General features: G+C 36.4%; 1 protein-coding gene across 3 annotated transcripts; it reads right to left on the bottom strand.

Moving 5' to 3' along the window:
• Positions 1-215: 215 nt before the first annotated feature.
• On the bottom strand, positions 216-16864 carry LOC101746265 (lysosomal cholesterol signaling protein). Of its 3 annotated transcripts, XM_012695056.4 has the most exons (15): positions 16721-16864; positions 16472-16651; positions 15415-15704; positions 15038-15333; positions 14714-14835; positions 14298-14463; positions 13131-13358; positions 11730-11882; positions 9811-9982; positions 8810-8989; positions 8233-8362; positions 7493-7670; positions 4387-4562; positions 3856-3981; positions 216-3220 (listed from the first exon to the last, which is right to left on the bottom strand). In XM_012695056.4, the coding sequence occupies exons 2-15, from the start codon at positions 16558-16560 to the stop codon at positions 3028-3030; spliced, it is 2499 nt and encodes an 832-aa protein (XP_012550510.1). In that variant the 5' UTR covers positions 16561-16651; positions 16721-16864; the 3' UTR covers positions 216-3027. The 3 variants fall into 3 exon arrangements, with proteins under 3 accessions (XP_012550510.1, XP_062527185.1, XP_062527186.1); XM_062671201.1 differs by lacking the exons at positions 16472-16651; positions 16721-16864 and adding an exon at positions 16430-16447; XM_062671202.1 differs by lacking the exons at positions 216-3220; positions 3856-3981; positions 4387-4562 and adding an exon at positions 6226-6368.
• Positions 16865-21214: the final 4350 nt, after the last annotated feature.

Raw genomic sequence — 21214 nt, 5'->3', positions numbered from 1 at the left:
ATGGGTTCAAATTCAAGTGACGTCTATAGGTTCTGGTAACCCCTAAAGATTGGAATGAGCCATCTGGAACTAATCATAAGAGTCAGTTGATAATAACTGTATGTAGACTTCCACTTTATTCAAGGAGGACGTTGATTATTGTCTGCTTAAGATTCGCTATTAATTCAAGAATTATAACCTCATTAAAACGTTAAAGTAAATTAAAAAGTAAAATATAATTTGCAACAATATTTATTTAACATGATTATATAATAATACATAGTGATTATATTCCATTATTTTATTATAATTTTAAAATAATAAGTAAATGCCAATCTTAACTTAAGAATTCGGCGTTATAAGTAGATACTATGCCATAGTAACCTTGTCGAAAAAAAACCTAAAATCACAGTGTTTTGACCTGGGTCTAAATCCTTTAATGCACCAAATTACAAAAAGTTATGGGTCAGGCATATGTAACCAACTAATGATACTTTTTGATGAGATCACTCAGTTCAAAAAGGAATAAAATAAAATCTAGAATAGTTAAAATTACTTTTACACTATCACTTTCTACAATATTAAAATCACCTTGCAAAATAAATAACAATGTGTTACAAAAAAAACCGGTTTGATCCTTTTCTGCTAGCTATACAGGGTATAGGTACTGTATACACTTAAGCATTATGTAAGTTAAGCTTGTGCAGTTTTGCCTGTACATGGGATTTTTTTGAATATTAGTGGAATTGTATGAAAATTTGCTATATTTGTCAGAATATGCTTGTGTAGATAAAATGTACTGGTAAAACTAAGTGTTTGTCACCAGCACTGGTCTTAAGTTTCTAGTGATTAGTAATAAATAATAATAGTACTATATAAGTCATTATTGAGCGCATCCAATACTGCTACGGTGGCATTATTTAGCTGAGAACTTTGACGGACAGTTGGTAAAAGTCTTTCTACGAAAGGATAATAATAATTAGCATTGTAAATTGGATTTCGTCACGTTTAAGATGACGGATTGGCCTGCGCTTTTTAATTTCAAATTTGTTAAATTCTACACGCAATTCTACCTTTTTTTCTGACTTGACTTTTAATAGTTCTACAAAGATTTCACAGATGTTAAAGTCACAGCTCATTAGAGCCACCCGGTACTCACTCCGCGGGCCTAATGGCGGGTGGACCATTCGGCGACAACTCGCTGCTATGCCTAAGTATGCCTAAGTATGCGACTTGCCTTACGATGACTGCGCATTGTCAATGCTGGCCACAAAAAATTCACACGAGAACGACACCAATAGTTAAACTGACTATAACTGGAAAATTCGTTGAACAAGCGACGCCCAGTCGTTAACCACATGGCGGCCACACGTGGACCACTTATCGACCACGTTTGGACGCCGCGCGACGAGGCGGTGGGGAGTGGGTGCCGGGTGACTCTAATGAGCTGCGACCTTTAATGGGCAAGATTTAATTATACTCGATACTACCACTTTCATTTTCACTGCCAATAAATTTTCTGACAGTAGTAGGGGTATTTCCAATATTATCCTATATATCTTACTGTTACATAATTAACAGTTTATATTTTACTACAATATATACGGAAAGATAGTTCTACATACATAATCTTATAAATCGCCTAAGATGATATGAGTGTCTACTGCCAATAATATTATGAGTTGTTAACTGGTTCTGAACTGGTAGTGAAATAGTTGTCCAAAATAAATTCACCCCAGTACACTGAGATGGTCACTCAAGACCATCAACTTAGGTAAGAAAAAAAAAACTGGTAATGAAATGGTTGTCCAAAATAAATGTCATCTAAAGCTAGGTTACAAATTTTAAATTTTTATGTCGATTATTAATCCTTTGACTATGCTTTATATAAAGACATTAAATACTTAGTATTATTAATTACAAGTATACACGATGAAATTTTCAAGTGAAATATGAGTCTCAAAATTAAAACCATGAGGAAAGACACAAAAAATTAAATTTTTTATGAAAAGCAAACCACCTGTTCAAAATCAATGTTATTTAACCAAGTTTATTTTCAAATCAATATGTTTCTTATCAAATACCAGACTATAATGATACAAGTTTTGCAGTTATATTAAAGTATGGCTTAATTTGTTGTGTCGGTTTACTAATTCAAACTTTAAGTGCCTTCAATTTAGATCCAGATTTATTCCTTTCATGCTCACTTGACAATTTCGCCTTGTGCTATCTACTCTAAAAATACAATTTCATTTATTTATGAGATATAATAGAGAGCTTAAGCTTTTAAGTTTCCCATAGGCGGATCAGCTCATGGTCCAATAGCTACATATTAAGTGATTACTGATCTCTTTCAAACCAGAGACAGAGTAATATACGCTGTTATTTAATAATTCATTACAGAATCAAGCAGATAGAATGGCCATTTGTATCACTGGACGATATCGACTACAAACAATGTCATTTAACTAAAATTAATTTTTCTCAAATTTTTTAAGGATACCCATGGAATGCTCACTTTAGGTTTAATCCCATATATACAAACAAAAATTTTAAAACCGCAATTTTAAACTAGATTCATTGGAATTGGGTCTCACTATCTGTTAATTAAAAATTAAGCTCACTACTAACTGGCAAGATAGAAAAATCCTATATTAATGCGATGTCAAGTCAAAACTTCAATGAAATTTTATCTTAAAACTATCATGTTTTACCATCTCCATAATCAAGGTCATGTCGTTCCACGACGTTCTTAGGGCTCATTTATTTAAGTAGATTATATCGGTTACGAAGAAGATCGTAGGCGTAAATATCAGGTAACAATATTGTTGGTACACTAGTACTAGTACACTATACTACAAAATATATTTGTTTACAAATAAAATATAGAAGTGAGGCGTTTTCGTTCCTCGAATACTATTATACGTTTGACGAGATCATACAGTTAAGGGTGAGTACAAATCACTTTCGTTTGACTTATAATCATCTCCGTGTAAAACAGCTGTGACTGGAGATTGTAATCATAATATTGACGTCACACGTCATAATCTACTTGAAAGCGTAGAGCATTGGTGAATTTGTGAAGTGATGAGCGTCACTCACGTGCGCTATGAGCCGACCGTCGACCAAATGTCGTCCGTACGTGACCGCTTCATATTCGTCTTTGGCGAGACCGCAGTCAATTAACCATTTCACAAGACACGAGCCCCTGAAGACCCCGCGGTACGTTCTCATGCGCCATCTGAATGTAAATAATTTAATTATTTTTTAGGCAAAATCGATCTTGCTGGTCTTGTAATTGACCACCACCTCTACGATTCGTGAAATCTAGAAACGCACAATGTTAAATGAGACAATTAATTCGAGTGATTGTTTGAGGTAATCCCATCATCCCTTTTATGCAATAGCCTCATCCGTCGACGAGGTAGAATTCATCATTACTAGATTAAACTGCTGTCTTCATTAGAGATAATATAATATATTTACACTATCATTCTTTTTATGCACTTCTTTTCTCAGAGATTCCGCTATGATATATGCTGTTATAAACAGAGACTGCGAAGAGTTCTGAGCAGTAAGCAGTCAATGGCTTGGAGACGTTCCTGCCGCTGCTGCCTCATCAGATGTATCTTAACAACGTTTTTTTCTTCTTCCTCTCATGAGAAAGATTATTTCTGACCATTATGTGTTGAAATTAATATATACATATATTTATATAATATATTTATATTTTCCTTCATTAACAAATGCATTATAATATTTCTGCATCAACCTCAGTTGTCTAGTAAATAACATTTAACATTAATTCCACATAATATGTACCTTAATGTGTGAAGTAAAACAAATGTTTTTGAGATAATACAAATTGATTCATACCTAGTATCTTTTGCAATAGCGTCCCTGCAGCGGTCCAGGTGATGTGAAATAAACTGATCACAGACGTGCTTCGTTTCAAAACTCAAATCCTCTATAGGCGGGAGAATCACTGTATCGGCTCCGTACCTTTGAAATAATTACATTGAAATTTAATACACTTATTAATTATGTCATAAAATGTATTTGTAGGCTGCATGCGGATTTTCTCACCATTATTCGAATTTACTCTAGTAGTTAAATCTTAACTGTATGGTATAACTATTGTTTGTTGTTAAACCATTTTAATAGAATAATAAATAAATATATTTAAGTTTATACGTTAATGATTAAGACTAGGTAACTACTGCCTAACTAAAGACTAAACAGTTAACTGTAATTTTCTTTTGTTTAGTAGGTATTGACTAGCTTTAGGGTTGACGACACAAGAATTTAAAAATTCTAAATTTTTTTTAACCATTGCCGTAAAAATATCATTATCAGTCATTATAGACGAAATTCGACCACTAGACAAACATAAATAAAATAACTTACCATTTAGTTTTCAAATATCTTAAAGTCGGGACCAGTATTTCTTCGGGATCAACACCAAACAGTATGAACAGGACCAAGCCTTGTCCATAGTTCGCAGCAACGTCCAGAAATTCGATTTCAACGAACACACCACTTTCATCTTTCAACATCATTCTCCAGGTAGTGTAAGTTATGCCCTAGAAAAATAAAAAGAAGCTGAAGTTTGATATACTAGAAACGATAAAAGTTATTAGTAAGATCATTCCTGTCTACGTTAATAGACATGCGTGTCCTTCAAGGTTTGGAAAGAATCCTTAGCGATAAGTGGGGACTGTATACTTACTCTATACTCCCTTACCGATGACTTAGAGCAATTTTTTTTTCCTACTTATTCTGGTAACCTGGAGGGGCTATTTTAGATTCACCGAGCTAGTAGGTGAGCTCACGGGGCTCAAACCGGGAGTGTTGTTAACACTGGCCCTAGCAAGTGCAGTGCACCGGATCGGAAACGCGACCCACTGAGAAAATCCGGCGAAAAAAATCTGGGGCTATGTCTATGGGTAAATTTACTCACCAAGCCTTGCGATGGGTTCGGCGAGGACGGTGACCGGTGCTTGAGGTACCTAAAAGCGCCGTTAATGGATCAGGAGGATCCGTAAAGAAGTGTTTAGAGCGACGTCAACTGTTCACTATTCGGTCCACAGGATCGGTTATGTAATTTCCGGCGGCCACGACAAGAGGGTTTTCGTGTCGTGCTGCCTTCTCAAAATAGCATTGATGCCGACTGTTCGGCGGGGACGGTGACCGTTTCAGAGCAATGCTAACAATTTATCAAAAAAACACTTCAGGGACGCCGTTTTCGTTGTCTTCAATAAGAATAAATATCAAGGAAGACACATGTTTTTTTTGCGTACCAATAGCTATGTTATTTTACATTACAATCACTTAGTTTAGATGTTGTTAGCTCAAAAATATGTTTAAGATTATTGTTGCAAAATAAAACACAAGCAACTATCGTGCTATCATTAATTTTATTATTTATGGGCGAAACTCAACGATGAAAATTCAATATCGACTGATATTATCGCGTATAGAATGTGTCCTTGGTTGTTAATTATAGACGCAATTTAGGCTGGTCTTTCGATAATATTGTCGTAAACAGCACAGAACCATTACAAAAAAAAAACCACAGTATTAGGATCCGCCGTTTCATATCCATCGAAATGATTAATACATTTTATTCTTAGCAGGTACTTTACTTTCTTTGCACTTTTAGATATATATATTTTTATTTATTGCATAGATGGTTGTACGAGCTCACAGCCAACCTGGTGCTAAGCGGTTACCGGAACCCATAGACATCTACAATGTAAATGCCGCCACCCACCTTGAGATATGACTTCTAAGGTTTCAGTATACTTACAACGGCTGCCCCACCCTTCAAACCGAAACACATTACTGCTTCACGGTAGAAATAGGCAGGGTAGTGGTACCTACCCGTGCGGAAAGAGGTCCTATCACCAGTATCCTTTACAATGCGAAATCACAAAGTATAAACGTGAGATGAGATAGGTGAAAATACATAAAGTTCATAATCGTTTGTAATATTTTGCGAATAAGTTGTCGACGGTCAGAGCACATGTGGAGAGCGTGTTGTGAGTGTCCGCTCGATTGGCATCCGGATCATATCAATCAAACTATCCGTATTAAAGATGCGACATTATTGCATTTGCTTCAAAACGGGCGCTGGTATCAAGGGCGGATCCAGCTTTGGTGCCAGGAGGGGGTCACATAGTCATGGTCAAGTCAAGAACTTATAATTTAATTTTGATAACAATAGATACAAGTAAAAAGTAGGTATTTTATTAATGTACGTAAGCACTGTACTTAAAAATATTTATTCTTTATTGTACACTTGAAAAACTTAACACATAATAACTTGTACATATACACGTACATATTGTCATCTTCTCTTGAAGACATCCAGAGAAGCACTATCACGCCTGGAACAAGACAGCTTATTTATATTCCATAACCGTGGTCCTAAAATCATTATGTTCAATATGTGGTCCACCTAGGTCCTGGAACCAGCTCAGGGGAGGGTCATGACCCCCATGACCCCCCCCTTGGATCCGCCCTTGGCTGGTATTGATGTCGTACGTTTGATTTGGATAACTGAGGCCTATACAATCAAAGGCAACTAAAGGCCTTAACGTAGTAAAATAGATTAACTATGGTTAGTTCGACACGATTTAGTATTTTCATGTTATAACAAATGCAGCTAAATTTCTAGCAAATTCAGTTCAAAAATTGTATTTTTACTCTGTACTCAAATATAAACGAAGTTTTGTCATTTAAAATTCAGATTATTAGTAATATGAATTCTCATTTTTTATAAATCTGCTTTAAAATAAAGAATATCGTAGCTACCCGAACAAAGTTATTTCAGCTTCTCAAACCGGGAGTGTTGCTAACACCGGCCCTAGCAAGAGCAGTACTTCGATGGATCGGGAGGATCCGTAATGACGTGCTTAGGCCGATTTTTGTAGTTTACCTAAATATTTGACAGACTTGGATTTAGGTTTTGTAGGCAGCGGCTTGGCTCTGCCCCTGGCATTGCTGAAGTCCATGGGCGACGGTAACCAGTCACCATCAGGTGGGCCGTATGCTCGTCTGCCTACAAGGGCAATAAAAAAAAGGGTGCGTGTACTTATGTACGCGCGTAAGAAGTTATACATTATTTTGAATTTTTTTTTTTTTAAATATTAAATAATGAATAATAAATATTTAACGTTAATAACTTAATAATATTTAGTGTGAATTACATTAAATAATAATTTTATCATTTATATTACAAAAAAATGAACGCTAATAACACTTTTTTTACGAGTGTACATGCGCGAAAGTTCACTTGCGGCTATATTCAGACTCGCCAAGTTACGTCGGTCGTATTGTATAGAGCGATTTAGTGGGCAACTTCATTCTGTTAATTTTGTGTCACGGTGCGCGCGCATCGTAAAATTTCACTCTCATCAATTTTTCATAACGCGCCTAAAGAAGTATAACTTAAAAAAAAAGATGCCTTTGATTTTATAGGCCTCAACTACTCTCCACTACTGCTACTCACAATAAACATGGAGAGACTGTAGATGATGATGAGCACGGTGTGCTTGAGTAGTTGCGCGGTGCGGGCGCGCGCGAGCTCGTGCGGCAGGAGGCCCAGCGCCGCCGCCGCGCGCTGCACGTCGCGCGAGTGCGGGCACGCGCCGTCCGGTGCACGCCGCCACGACGGGCACGCGCACTCTCTGCAACGCAACACAGACTAACTCTTAGCTATTCTAGCTTTGTTTTATACGTGGACCGGTTGTGAGCTCTTCGACTCATCTATTGTTTCAATTGTATAGTTATAACTTCTGCCTCACCTTTTAAACCCGAAGGCATCACTGCTTCACGGCAGAAATAGGCAGGGTGTTGGTACCTACCCGTACGAACTCACAAAATGTCCTACCACCAGTAATTACGCAAATTGTAATTTTGCGGGTTTGATTTTTATTATACAACGTTATTCCTTCACTGTGGAAAGCAATCGTGAACATTTGTTAAGTATGTATTTCATTAGAAAAAATGTTACCTGCTTGCGAGGTTCGAACACCGGTGCATCGCTGGATACGAATACACCGGGCGTCTTATCCTTTAAGCCACAACGGCTTCAAAACCTATAAACGATCTGACGGGACGTCTGGTGATAAGTGACTACCAGAGTCAAACACTATTATCCGCCACTATTTACCAATAAAACATTACGTAAAAAACTATTAGTATTAACCATTAATATGAAAACGCAATGTTAACTCGCCCATAACTAACCTGATGTTACTGCCAAGATCTTCGATATCATTTGAGTCGGCGAGATCATTTTCACAGTCGGGATCGTTAGAACAGCATCCGTTAGGCTGTCGGCTGGGCGATGGAGACGCAGTTATGGTGCCGTAGCAACCTTTGTGAATAAATAACAGTTAAAATATTTAAAACGATTCTTGCTTTTTATATTATATATATTTATTTAGATGACGACCTAGTATGATTTCTTATAAATTGTTAGCGTATAAAATATCAGGGTTAAGTTATTGCTGTTCAATATAACTATGTATTATAAATACATATGAACGTAATTTTGTTAGTAATTGTTGGAAAACGAAGAATTTTGTACGATACGAATAATGCTGACTATTTTTTTAATCTATCTATCATGAAAAGCTAACAGAAAGAAAATAAGGAATTTTAATTTCAAGTAATCCATGTCACCGCTTGATTTGGCAAGGGACAGACAGACAGATTACGACAATTACTCTTAACTACACTATATAATTTTTTTATATATAAATTATAAATTGCAGTAACATAATTTAAAAGCTGTCTAAAAATAAAATCAAGGGGGAATAACCTAATGCTGCATTAGTGTCACCAGATACAGACTGTGCCTGTGACGTAGGCTCCATATTCTCTACAAGACTACTGGTTTCTTCAGGAGGACTAAAGTTAGTGGTGGCTTCTGCGGACAAAGAAGCGAACAGCGCACTTCGACGTCGCAATCTTATGTACACAATCAGGCATCCGGTTGTAACTGTGAAAAGTAATTGCTTTCATTATATTAAATTTATTAAAGACTAGCTGTACCCGTCCGCTTCGCTGGGCATTTTAACATTATTATTTCTCAACCCCACAAAGATTCTCATCATTAACGCCCCCCCCCCCACAACTGGTGTAGGGAGTCCAACACTCATATAAATATTAGCCGATCCATTAAGTACATGTATTTTCTACATGGATACCAAGTTTCAAGTCAATCGGATGCACGGTTCAGTAGTTATAACGGAACATCCGTAAAAACCACTGTAGATTTATATATTAGTATAGATACCTTAAAGCAGGGATTCCCAAACTATTTTGGGCATGATACCCCTTTTCTAAAATGAACTGATATCACAGACCCCCATAGCCAATTTACTTTAAAAATCCTATCTGACTTGCCTATTTTTTTATATTGAATAAATGAGTTTTTTTAAGAAGGAGGGATTTGCTAACAACTACCCGTGAGCTTGCAGAGGAAACCTAAGAGCTCAAGGATACGAACTTTTGCACGCTTTGTTGAGTTTTTTAAAAGTACAACAATAATGCTTTCTTCTAAGTAAGAATGACCTTCACCAATTTGCTTACCAGGTGAAAATTTTAATTAATCATAGCCATGAATTTTTTTTGCGGCAATCCTATTGTTACGCGTCGACAAACATTTTTTTTTGTTAAAATATAATTTTCACCTCATTATAAATTGATGAAGGTCGTTCTTACGTGGGATCCTGTACTATTATCTTATCTTGAAAGTTTCAAATAAGAACTTGTGTTACATTAATAGGGATCGACATTTAGAACTCGTCTTAAACTTACCCGTCAAGCAAAATACTAATAAACATAGTCTTATTGCGTCCGTCGCTTGGCTGTTAATATTCTCTGTGCTAGATTTTGTTGCGAGAAGGACTGTCACCATCACGGCGGGAGCTCCCCAAGCTACGAAGCCCAAGACTGGCCACAATGTCACAACAAAACACGGACCACGGCTCTGAAAACAAATATTGACAATTATTTATTGATGTTGCTTATAGAGAGAGAGAAAGAGAGAGAACATACTTTATTGCACACCAAACCACAATTATCATTAGAAAACCGTCATCAAGCAGATACGTTTGTACAATAGGCGGTCTTATCGCTAAGAGCGATTTCTTCCAGATAACCCTTTAATTACCCGAAATTCTGGACAGATAAACATATAGCAGGTATGTTGCTATTAATTGTGTTCTATTAATAATACATTACTAAAGAAAATACATACATACAATAAATAGATAAATTAAATTAAATATAATATTATTATGTTAAACATAATATGAAATCACTATATGATTTATATTCCAATATACTAATAATATACTTACATACACATAATAAATCAACAGTATGGATAAAGCATAAGGAAGCAAACAATACTAGGCGAATAGGTAATGTTCCTTCACGATTATTTTAAAGCAATTTAAAGTTGGAGCACTTTTCACAAATGTTCAAGGAATTCTTTGATATTCCATCCTCCCCAGTTTACCAATCGAGTAAAATTGATGCCTACTTTGATACCTTGATACCTTGGACGTTTGGATGCTTACATGTTTACAGAAGTATTTTTTCCATGTAATTTAATAAATGCTAAAAGTTTTTTATTTATTGTTTAGATGGGTCTACGAGCTCACAACCCACCTGGTGTTAAGTGGTTACTGGAGCCCATAGACATCTACAACGTCCTAAGTACCACCAGTAATTACGCTAATTATAATTTTGCGGGTTTGGTTTTTATTACAAGGTGTTATTCCTTCACCGGGGAAGTCAATCGTGAGCATTTGTTAAGTACATATTTCATTAGAAAAATTGGTACCCGCCTGCGGGATTCGAACACCGGTGCATCGCTCAACACGAATGCACCGGACGTCTATCCTTTAGGCCATGACGACTTCAGACTTCTTTTTTCAAACGCTATGAAATATCACTCTTCAAACAAGATTTGAACTCAGCCGTAAGCGACTTGGCGGTGTACGACGGTGACCATTGATCATCAGATGGCTCTTATGCTAAACTCCCTTCGAAAAATAACAAAATAATTTATTAAAAAACATTACACAACAAAAAATATTCTTTTTCCAAGGTATATATGATTATGATGAAACTGCTTTCAGACTACGCTATAATATAATAACATATCGTATACATATAGCTCATAGCACAATAATATTGTTACGCGCTGGGGTCGGGATAAATAAATGTTCCACCAAAGTACAACTTCAAACTGTATTCAACACTTAGGACACTTAAAACACTCAACAAACACTTTAAAATTCTCAATTCACTTTTTCCGCTTCGCTTCAGGTGACCCGTTCGCTGTTTCGCTTCTAGTAGTTCCGTTTACTAACTGCGTGCCATCTGTGGAACGCTTTTATAGTCGAGACAAAATCCCTAGAATCGTCGAGAATATTTCACAAAAGTCTAGTATTGTGTTTCCGCTATCTGACAATAGATGGCGTTGTACATCTCGAACGCTCTAGATGCTATTAGATCTTTCGCTATTCGTTCGACTATTCGGCGATAGATGGCGTTACTCTTACCGGCGTAACAATATTCATTGCGTCATGCCTATGCAAGTGTGAATGGGCTAATAATAACCAGTTTAAGGTTTGGAGTTACTATTTCAATATTTTTTCCTTATTTATGTATTTTTAATGTACTTAAATGCTGGTAGCACATTGTACTGTACAAATTATACATACCTGCAACATAAGGATGCCGACAGAGAGCATGGAAGTCCATAGCAGACACGAGTACATGCTAAAAGAGAGAAATGCTTGTTGGATCGTTGCATTCAAAGACGGTGCAGAAGTATTATGTGGTCCTCCCCAGATTACACTCACGGCCAAAAGTATCTACAAACAATACACGCAAATATTACAGAAATCATTAATAATTAACTTTCAATACGAATGTAATGATTTCTGATCTTAGTTGGACCTTACATCTCAAGTTTACATTCATGTATCAGTGTTTGTAAACTAGTTAAATGAGGAGGACTTGTCTTCGTGACCTGAGACCGCTGATCTTGCGTCGCCTGATTTTTGATTAAAAAGTGAAAGTATGTAGTGTAAAACAATTTTACAATCGAGATTTTATTGTTGTATTGGGAACACTGCTTTTTCTATTTTCGGAAACAATCCCTTTCAGCACAATAAGTTACAAAATAAACTATAAAAACTACGTAATCTGACTTTTGTTTGTTTGTGTATGCTAATCACTACATAGTATAAAACAAAGTCACTTTCTCTGTCCCTATATCCCTATGTATGCTTAAATCTTTAAAACTACGCAACGGATTTTGATGGGGTTTTTTAAAATAGATAGAGTGATTGAAGAGGAAGGGTTATATGTATAATAAATAATAAATTGCAGTTCCGAAGCGAAGCGAGGGCAGGTCGCTAGTCTAAAATATGACAGGGTTTTTTTTAAATATTACTATTAGTATATTCGTGCTAAGGAACCCTTAAGGGGGTCACACACGGCGAAGATACTATAATATTTTATCTTAACATACAATATCGCTCGCCATATACATTTTGTATGTACTATCAAATACTTATATATATTTTTTTAACTGGTCCCGTGATAAGTTCGTAAAGAACTTGTGTTACAGGTACCAGATAACGGAAATAAATATAAGATTTTTATTATACACATACACATATTTAATATACATCCATAACCCTGGAAAAGACATTTATATTTATCATACAAATATCTTCCCTTGGCGGGATTCGAACCCGTGACCCCTTGTGTAGTGACCATGTCACTTGCCACTACAAATGTATAGCGAGCGATATTGTATGTTAAGATAAAATATTTTAACATCTTCGTCGTGTGTGACGTCCTTTATCCTATTAAAAATTAAATGTTTAACAACTGTCACACAATTAAAACCGTTTCGCATTACAGCTTCTTTGCTGAAATAGGTAGAACGGTACCTACAAGTAGGAGATCACAATATATCCTAACACTCGTAATTTACACTATTTGAAACTTCTATATATTTATAAAGATTTACTAACAGCATGGATTAAAATAACTCAGAATTGCAAATTCAAATGTTTGGTTTTCATTCCATATTATTTTATATTTTCTACCTGGGATAAAAGAAGAGATATTGTTAATCTATGTGGCATCCTTCTGTGTTTCTTTGTAATAACAAAAACAATCAACACCCACAAGCAGCAAAGAAGTGCAACTATTGATAAATCAAAACCAAATTTTTTCATTTGTGCAGCATAATCCTTGTTTATTGATATGAGTTCAGCTGAGAGGAACATCATGGGTCCAGACAGAAATGTGCAAATAACCATTGAGGAAGCCATCTGAAACAAAAAAGAATTTTGCTATCCAGAATAACAATTAAGTAGATTGGAGAAGCATTTGAGGCTGCTAAGACCGAGGAAAATCTAAGAGAAAACTACTTTTTGCTGGATTTCATCCTCGTGTCTGCCGTGAGCCATTAAAATAACTGCTGCAACACTAGTTTCAGAAAGTTTTTTTTTTATTGCTTAAATGGTGGACGAACTTACGGCCCACCTGGTGTTAAGTGGTTACCGGAGTCCATAGACATTACAACTTAAATGGCGCCACCCACCTAACCCCACTCTTGGGTGACAGATACCAGGAGCAGTGGTAGGCAGCGGCTTGGCTCTGCCCCTGGCATTGCTGAAGTCCATGGGCGACGGTAACCACTCACCATTAGGTGAGCCGTATGCTGGTCTGCCTACAAGGGCAATAAAAAATAAAAAAAGCCCTTGATGGTAATTAAAAATGAATATAATATGTATATGTAATGTGATATACTTTTTTTTTATAAAGAATTTGACTCCAACACCTTAGGCATCGATTATACCAATGTCAAAGTATTTACAAAAATTGCAGGTGCTTAAGAGAGGAAAAAAATTACGAAATCTAAATACAAATCAATTTGGTCAGTTTTTCCACAAGCGAATCTGTGGTTTTAAGAGCAGCACAAACAAATATATATGTTAGACTATCTACTTTAGAGATAAATATTATTAGCAGATAAAAATTTACACAGAATATTTACATGTTTAGAATAGATTAAAGTTAGTAAGCAATTCATATTAATAGGTCGGGGAATGTAATTTGGAAAGATATCATAAAGAGGGAATATGATATTGGGGCAGTCGAAGAAAATGTGATCCAGGGTACCCTCATCTAATCCACACTCACAAAGAGAATGGTCACTGACTCTAATGTGATACACTTAAAAAAGACTAGTTTAAAAGGGTGCTTACCAGATCAATTTCTAACTGATATAAACTAGAAAAAACAAACACAGCTGGTGCTGTTGGTATCGTTCCATACAGGAATGCATATGTAGACAAAGAAATTGTCTCAGATTCATTCGTTCCTGCATTGAGACTGCTCACACATTCCCTCATGACCACTGGCAGAATAATTCTGAAACATTTACATAGTTATAACTTTTTTATAACAGTAGAAGGGATAGTAAAGCTATATATCCAACTGATGCTATATTTTCATTCTTCTAGATGACTAGTAGACATTAAAACTTGAACACCTAGATGTGGTGTTCAAGTTTGAATGTGTATTATATTTCAAATGCATTCTAAGTCTTTGCATTTGCAGTGTTAGCAGAAATTTATATATATATTTTTTTCATATTACACGCTTATATTTTCTTACTTACAATTTGACCATAATCAATACACAGGGCAGCACAAGGGCAGGCCCTTTTAATTTGTGTATTTGTCCCACCATACGCAAGCCAAGAAGGAACAAGGCAGTTGCTGAGAAAGATTGACCAAATACCTAAACAAAGTAATGAATATAGTATAGTAAAAATAGAGTAAATAATTTTCAATCATTTAAATTTCAAGGAAATTATAGTATGTTTAAGCATTATGTGCATCTAACAAGATCATCTTAACTTTCTGCAGTCACAAAGTAGTGATATGGAACTGAAAAGGAGTTAATGTTTTCAAAGATATTTTTTTCATTATCAGCATCTTACCTCCAACAAGCCTTCAATGTAAATAGATATTTTATGTTTAAAAGCGACATTGCCAATCATCCCCAAAATAGTCATTAAAAGCACAGGATTAAACACAATCCCTTTGAGAATTTGTTTCAACAATTTCAAGCTTTGCAATCCCTTTGCTTGAGAGTCAGCTTGCTGGTTTTGTCCTTTTTGTTTATCAATCTCCATTAAAATAAAGGCAATAGGGTTCAATATTGCCAGAGATATTGGTGCCATCAGGTATAGGTAAAGGGCATATTCAGGGTGGGTTTGGGCATATAGAGCACTTACTGAAAATTTACACCATGTGTTATTTAATAAGAATTGTTCAAATGCTTTGCATTAATCTTAATTAACTTACAAATACTCACTAATGGGATAGCCCAATGCAAAATCATTACTCTGAGTACAAAATATTGCAAAAATGCCAGCTCGTCCTAGATGAGTTGGTTTTGAAACTAATAACGTAATAAAAATCACAGCAAAAAACACAATCCCTTTTGCCACTAGAATGGCAAGCAGAAATGTCCAATTTACAGTACTGAAGTCAACTCTGGCTAATGAAAGGAATATTAAGGATGGCAGGGCAAATGTACCAACAAATGTGCCAATTCCCTTTGACTCAGCAGAGGAAACAATATTCAGACGTCCAGCAACATAACTGTAACAAAAACAATATTATAAAGATATATGTATATCACAATATTCTAGATTATTTTTAGACACATTTTAAATTTGTTTAAATTTATATAGGTAATTATAGTATTAATTTGTAACATAAAAATTAGTTTTTTCTGCATACTTAGGGGCACATGCTCAAGTCCCACCTGGTCTAAGTGGTAAGTGGATCCCTTGGACATTAACAGCGCAAATGCTACCACTCAGCTTGACTCATAAGTTCTAAGTGTCAATTATTATAGTACAATGGCTGCCCCACTATTCAAACCAAAACCCATTATTTCTTTATGACCAAAATAGGCAAGGTAGTTAGTACCTACCCGGGAGGGCTCACAAGGCACTTTACTAATAGTAAAAATGGTGGTTATAAACACATAGTATGAAAGTATAATAAAATAAGTTGAGAAGTATTTTAAGCACACCCACTGTAAAGTGTAGCCGGGATACATAATAATCATCATCATCAGCCAACAAATGTCGACTACTGGACATGGGCCTACCCAATGTTCACAACAAAAAAAAGTCCTAGCCAGGATTAGCAAATAGATGTATAGGTACTGTTTATAGAATGGTTAAATATTTATTTATTCTGTATAAAGAATAAGCTTGTATATTTTCGACACGGTCAAGGACAATATAATTGCCTTTTATTTTTATATTGTAAGGAGAGTTGAGTACTAATGTTTTAAATCAATATCCTGATTTAACCTTTTCAACTTTCATTTGTTTACGGTCCACTTGTGAACTTACCCGCAAATGATAATTGTAAAACACTGAAATAGGGCTGGATACAAATTGTCGGTTGTAGTATCTCCAAGATTAAGTTGAATTTGCTCCATATCGCTTATAGTTTATTTTTCATTGGTCAATTTGACATGGTCAACAATTGAAGGTAGGTAGTTTATCAAATTACAGTACACGTTGTTTCATCTGCAAATTAGTGCAAATAATCCATAGGTTATGTAATGGTATGATGTTAATGTTTAATTTGCTACCTACTCTGAATTATGTTAATTTAAAATAATCCTTTCATAAAATGAATTTAAAATTTCATCAATGTATGTATTTGACTTTTTTAAAGGGATTTTATGACCTGGTAACTAAGACCTTTAGGTCAAGTCTTATTTTAATTTTGATGAATAGTGCACTATAACTTTTTTATGTATGTAATGAAAAAAATGTATGTATGAAAAATGATATATATAATATAAAGTGAAATGAAATGAAGTTGATTAAAATGAAATGAGACGTGACGAGACGAGACGAGATGAGATGAGATGTGGTGGTCATTTACTGAGACTTTTTCAGTGGACTTTTTGGAGGATCCGAGAAGTTACGTTCAGCGGCTTTGTTTCATTTTCCGACATTTGTGCAGATAGTAAACAGTTCATAAACCACCGTTATTAGTATTACATATTTAAACCTGAAGAAATACTAAATAAACAAAATAAAACAAATCACACAACTTCACTCCTCAAGTTCCCGCCAAAAAGTCCGAAATTTATTTGAGGTTTCATACTTCAGTGTTTGAAGCACTCATACGGTGTGTAGTATTGTTCGAGCCCATTAATGTCTCGAAATCATCGATGCTTACAATTCGAAATATCGAAGTATCGAGTTAGTTGAATATATAACGCATACTTTTAGTGATTAATAATGTCTTTGAAGAAAATAACAATTGTTAAATAGATTGATTTGATGAAAACAGTACATTCATTTATGACGTCGACGCGAGAAATGAAATTAGGTCAAAATTATTTTTGTTGTAATCAGCTGTCCCAACCTTCATGCCGAAACCCATGGCTACTTGAAGCAGAAATGAGCAGGATAGTAATATCTATCAATGTGACTAAACTTAAGCACTACCGGCAGTGATTACGTTACATTCAAATTTTTACAACTATAGTAGAATTCTTTTGTCCGTGCAGTTTAGGTCATAAAACATAGCCCGGCTAGGGCGGTGAGCATGTTGCGCGAGCGCAATGCCATTATCGATAAATACAAATGAGTCATCAAAGGCAGGTACACGGCGGCGGGGTGGTATACGAAGGGTGGTCAGACATTGTTATGTTATGAGCCATTTGTTGTACCTACCTGCAAATTATAGTACATATGTCGAAAAGAAGTGTGATTTTGTGCATTCGCTCTCTGAATTACTTTAGTGACACAATGGCTACTCCTTTAATATACCAGCACAAGCACGTGCTATTATCAACAATGTGTTAAAAAATTTCACTGAAATGAGAATAGGTAGATCTCGAAAAGTTACAAAGTGTTAATTTCTGCCGTTCTCGTTAACTTGCTGCGGCGGTATGTGGTGTAAGTATTCGATTAATGATTTTTACTTTCATTTTTATCACTAACCCACAAAATGACAAAACTAAAAACACTATCGATAACGCTTATCGACAACAATAATGCACATCACTATGCCCGTCCCTAAGGCTCGTGAGTGGAACAGAGAGCGAAATACTCGCTTCACCGCTCTGATTTTTTATGATTCAAACTGCACGGACAAAATAATTCTACTATAGTGCCCATTTTTACCACAACGCAGCAGTGCTAACAGCTGGCCGAGCGCCTGCAAAGGAGACCTAACAACTCAAGGGTAGCTGCTTCGCGAATGAATCTCGAATTGGAATCGTGACCCGCTGAGAAGATCCGGTGAAAAACTGAGCAGGCTGATGCATGACTAGCGCAGTAATACGTTCCATCCGCCTTTATTCCTACCATTAAGTAATGGTTAATTACAGAGCATAATGCGACTCAGTGACGCACAATGCCAAATTATGCTGAAGTTTAGTTGAGCGTTATGCCGCATAATGCGCTCTTGTGCTGTAATTGGAAAACGGCCATATTAATTTATATTTTATATATGACGCTAGCGGATCTATGACAATGCTCCAGTCCTGCTGGCAAATATAAAATTTTCCAATAAAATAATATAAAATATTTTCCAAATACGTACTTAACATGTGTTCAATTTTACTGCTGCGATGGTCCTATGTGGTGATGGGGAATTTCATTGTTTAATAAACATTAAAGCTGATATTTTTTGCGTATTGTTAGTAAGCTCGCTGCTTATGACTTCAATATGGTATAGTTTAACGGCTCTCCTTCGAACTGGAACGTATTACTGCGCTAGTCATGCATCAGCCTGCTCAGTTTTTCGCCGGATCTTCTCAGCGGGTCGCGATTCCGATCCGAGATTCATTCGCAAAGCAGCTACCCTTGAGTTGTTAGGTCTCCTTTGGAGGCGCTCGGCCAGCTGTTAGCACTGCTGCTTTGTGGTAAAAATGGGCACTATAGTAGAATTATTTTGTCCGTGCAGTTTGGGTCATAAAAAATCAGAGCGGTGAAGCGAGTATTTCGCTCTCTGTTCCACTCACGAGCCTTATGGACGGGCATAGTGATGTGCATTATTGTTGTCGATAAGCGTTATCGATAGTGTTTTTAGTTTTGTCATTTTGTGGGTTAGTGATAAAAATGAAAGGAAAAATCATTAATCGAACACTTACACCACATATCGCCGCAGCAAGTTAACGAGAACGGCAGAAATTAACACTTTGTAACTTTTCGGGATCTATTCTCATTTCAGTGAAAATTTTTAAAACATTGTTGATAATAGCACGTGCTTGTGCTGGTATATTTAACAAGTGCTTGTGCTGGTATATTAAAGGAGTAGCCATTGTGTCACTAAAGTAATTCAGAGAGCGAATGCACAAAATCACATTTTTCTTCGACATATGTTCTATAATTTGCAGGTAGGTACAACAAATGGCTCATAACATAACAATGTCTGACCACCCTTCGTATACCACCTCGCCGCCGTGTACCTGCCTTCGATGACTCATTTGTTTTTATCGATAATGGCGTTGTGCTCGCGCAACATGCTCACCGCCCTAGCCGGGCTATGTTTTATGACCCAAACTGCACGGACAAAATAATTCTACTATAGTTGTAAAAATTTGAATGTAACGTAATCACTGCCGGTAGTGCTTAAGTTTAGTCACATGGATAGATATTACCATCCTGCTCATTTCTGCTTCAAGTAGCCATGGGTTTCGGCATGAAGGTTGGGACAGCTGATTACAACAAAAATAATTTTGACCTAATTTCATTTCTCGCGTCGACGTCATAAAGATAATTGTACTGTTTTCATCAAATCAATCTATTTAACAATTTTTATTTTCTTCAAAGACACTATTAATCACTAAAAGTATGCGTTATATATTCAACTAACTCGATACTTCGATATTTCGAATTGTAAGCATCGATGATTTCGAGACATTAATGGGCTCGAACAACACTACTCACCGTATGAGTGCTTCAAACACTGAAGTATGAAATCTCAAATAAATTTCGGACTTTTTGGCGGGAACTTGAGGAGTGAAGTTGTGTGATTTGTTTTATTTTGTTTATTTAGTATTTCGTCAGTCATAGATAAAATATAAATTAATATGGCCGTTTTCCAATTACATTAAATTACTTGGCACGTCACAGCCGGAGTCCCGCAAGGCTCCGCCCTCTCCCCGTTACTATTCAGTTTGTATATCAATGATATACCCCGGTCTCCGGAGACCCATCTGGCGCTCTTCGCCGATGACACCGCCATCTACTACTCGTGTAGGAAGAAGGCGTTGCTTCATCGACGACTTCAGACCGCAGCTACCACCATGGGACAGTGGTTCCGGAAGTGGCGCATCGACATCAACCCCACGAAAAGCACAGCGGTGCTCTTCAAAAGGGGTCGCCCTCCGAACACCACGCTGAGCATCCCTCTCCCGACTAGGCGCGTCGACACCTCCGCCTCCGCCATTCGCCCAATCACGATGTTCGACCAGCCCATACCGTGGGCCCCGAAGGTCAAATATTTAGGCGTCACCCTCGACAGTAAGATGACATTCCGCCCTCATATAAAGACGGTACGCGACCGTGCCGCCTTCATTCTAGGACGTCTCTACCCGATGATATGCAGGCGAAGTAAAATGTTCCTTAGAAATAAGGTGACACTCTACAAAACTTGCATACGCCCCGTCATGACCTAGAAAATTTTAATGAAAATTGTGGGTTCGGCAATTTAATTTCTTAATGCATCGTTGGTAGATGACCATACAATAAATCTGGCAGTCCGTGGAATCAGTCTTTTTTATTGCTTAAACGGTTGGTCGAACTCAGGGCCACCTGGTGTTAAGTGGTTACCAGAGCACATAGACATACACAGCATAAATTCCGCCACCTATCAGCCGCTGCCTATGGCAAAATTTGTTCAGTGCCCTTCTAAAATGACTGCTGAATAAACTGTCATAACTAGATCTATTCTAAAAATCGTTTTACTGTCCTTCATTTTTCATTTCATTTCTACAGACGAAAGGCTATGCAAACGAAATAGTCCCTAAATAAGAATTAGAAATGCTTCTGCTTACATGTTATTATAATATTATATATGTACGCTGAGCAGTATATATATTTCGCGGATAATTTAGACGGGAA

The sequence above is a fragment of the Bombyx mori genome, chromosome 11 (genome assembly GCF_030269925.1).
Source record: "Bombyx mori chromosome 11, ASM3026992v2".
Taxonomy (NCBI): domain Eukaryota; kingdom Metazoa; phylum Arthropoda; class Insecta; order Lepidoptera; family Bombycidae; genus Bombyx; species Bombyx mori.
The sequence above is the reverse complement of the archived record's forward strand: the minus strand, read 5'-3'. Positions and strand labels throughout refer to the sequence as shown.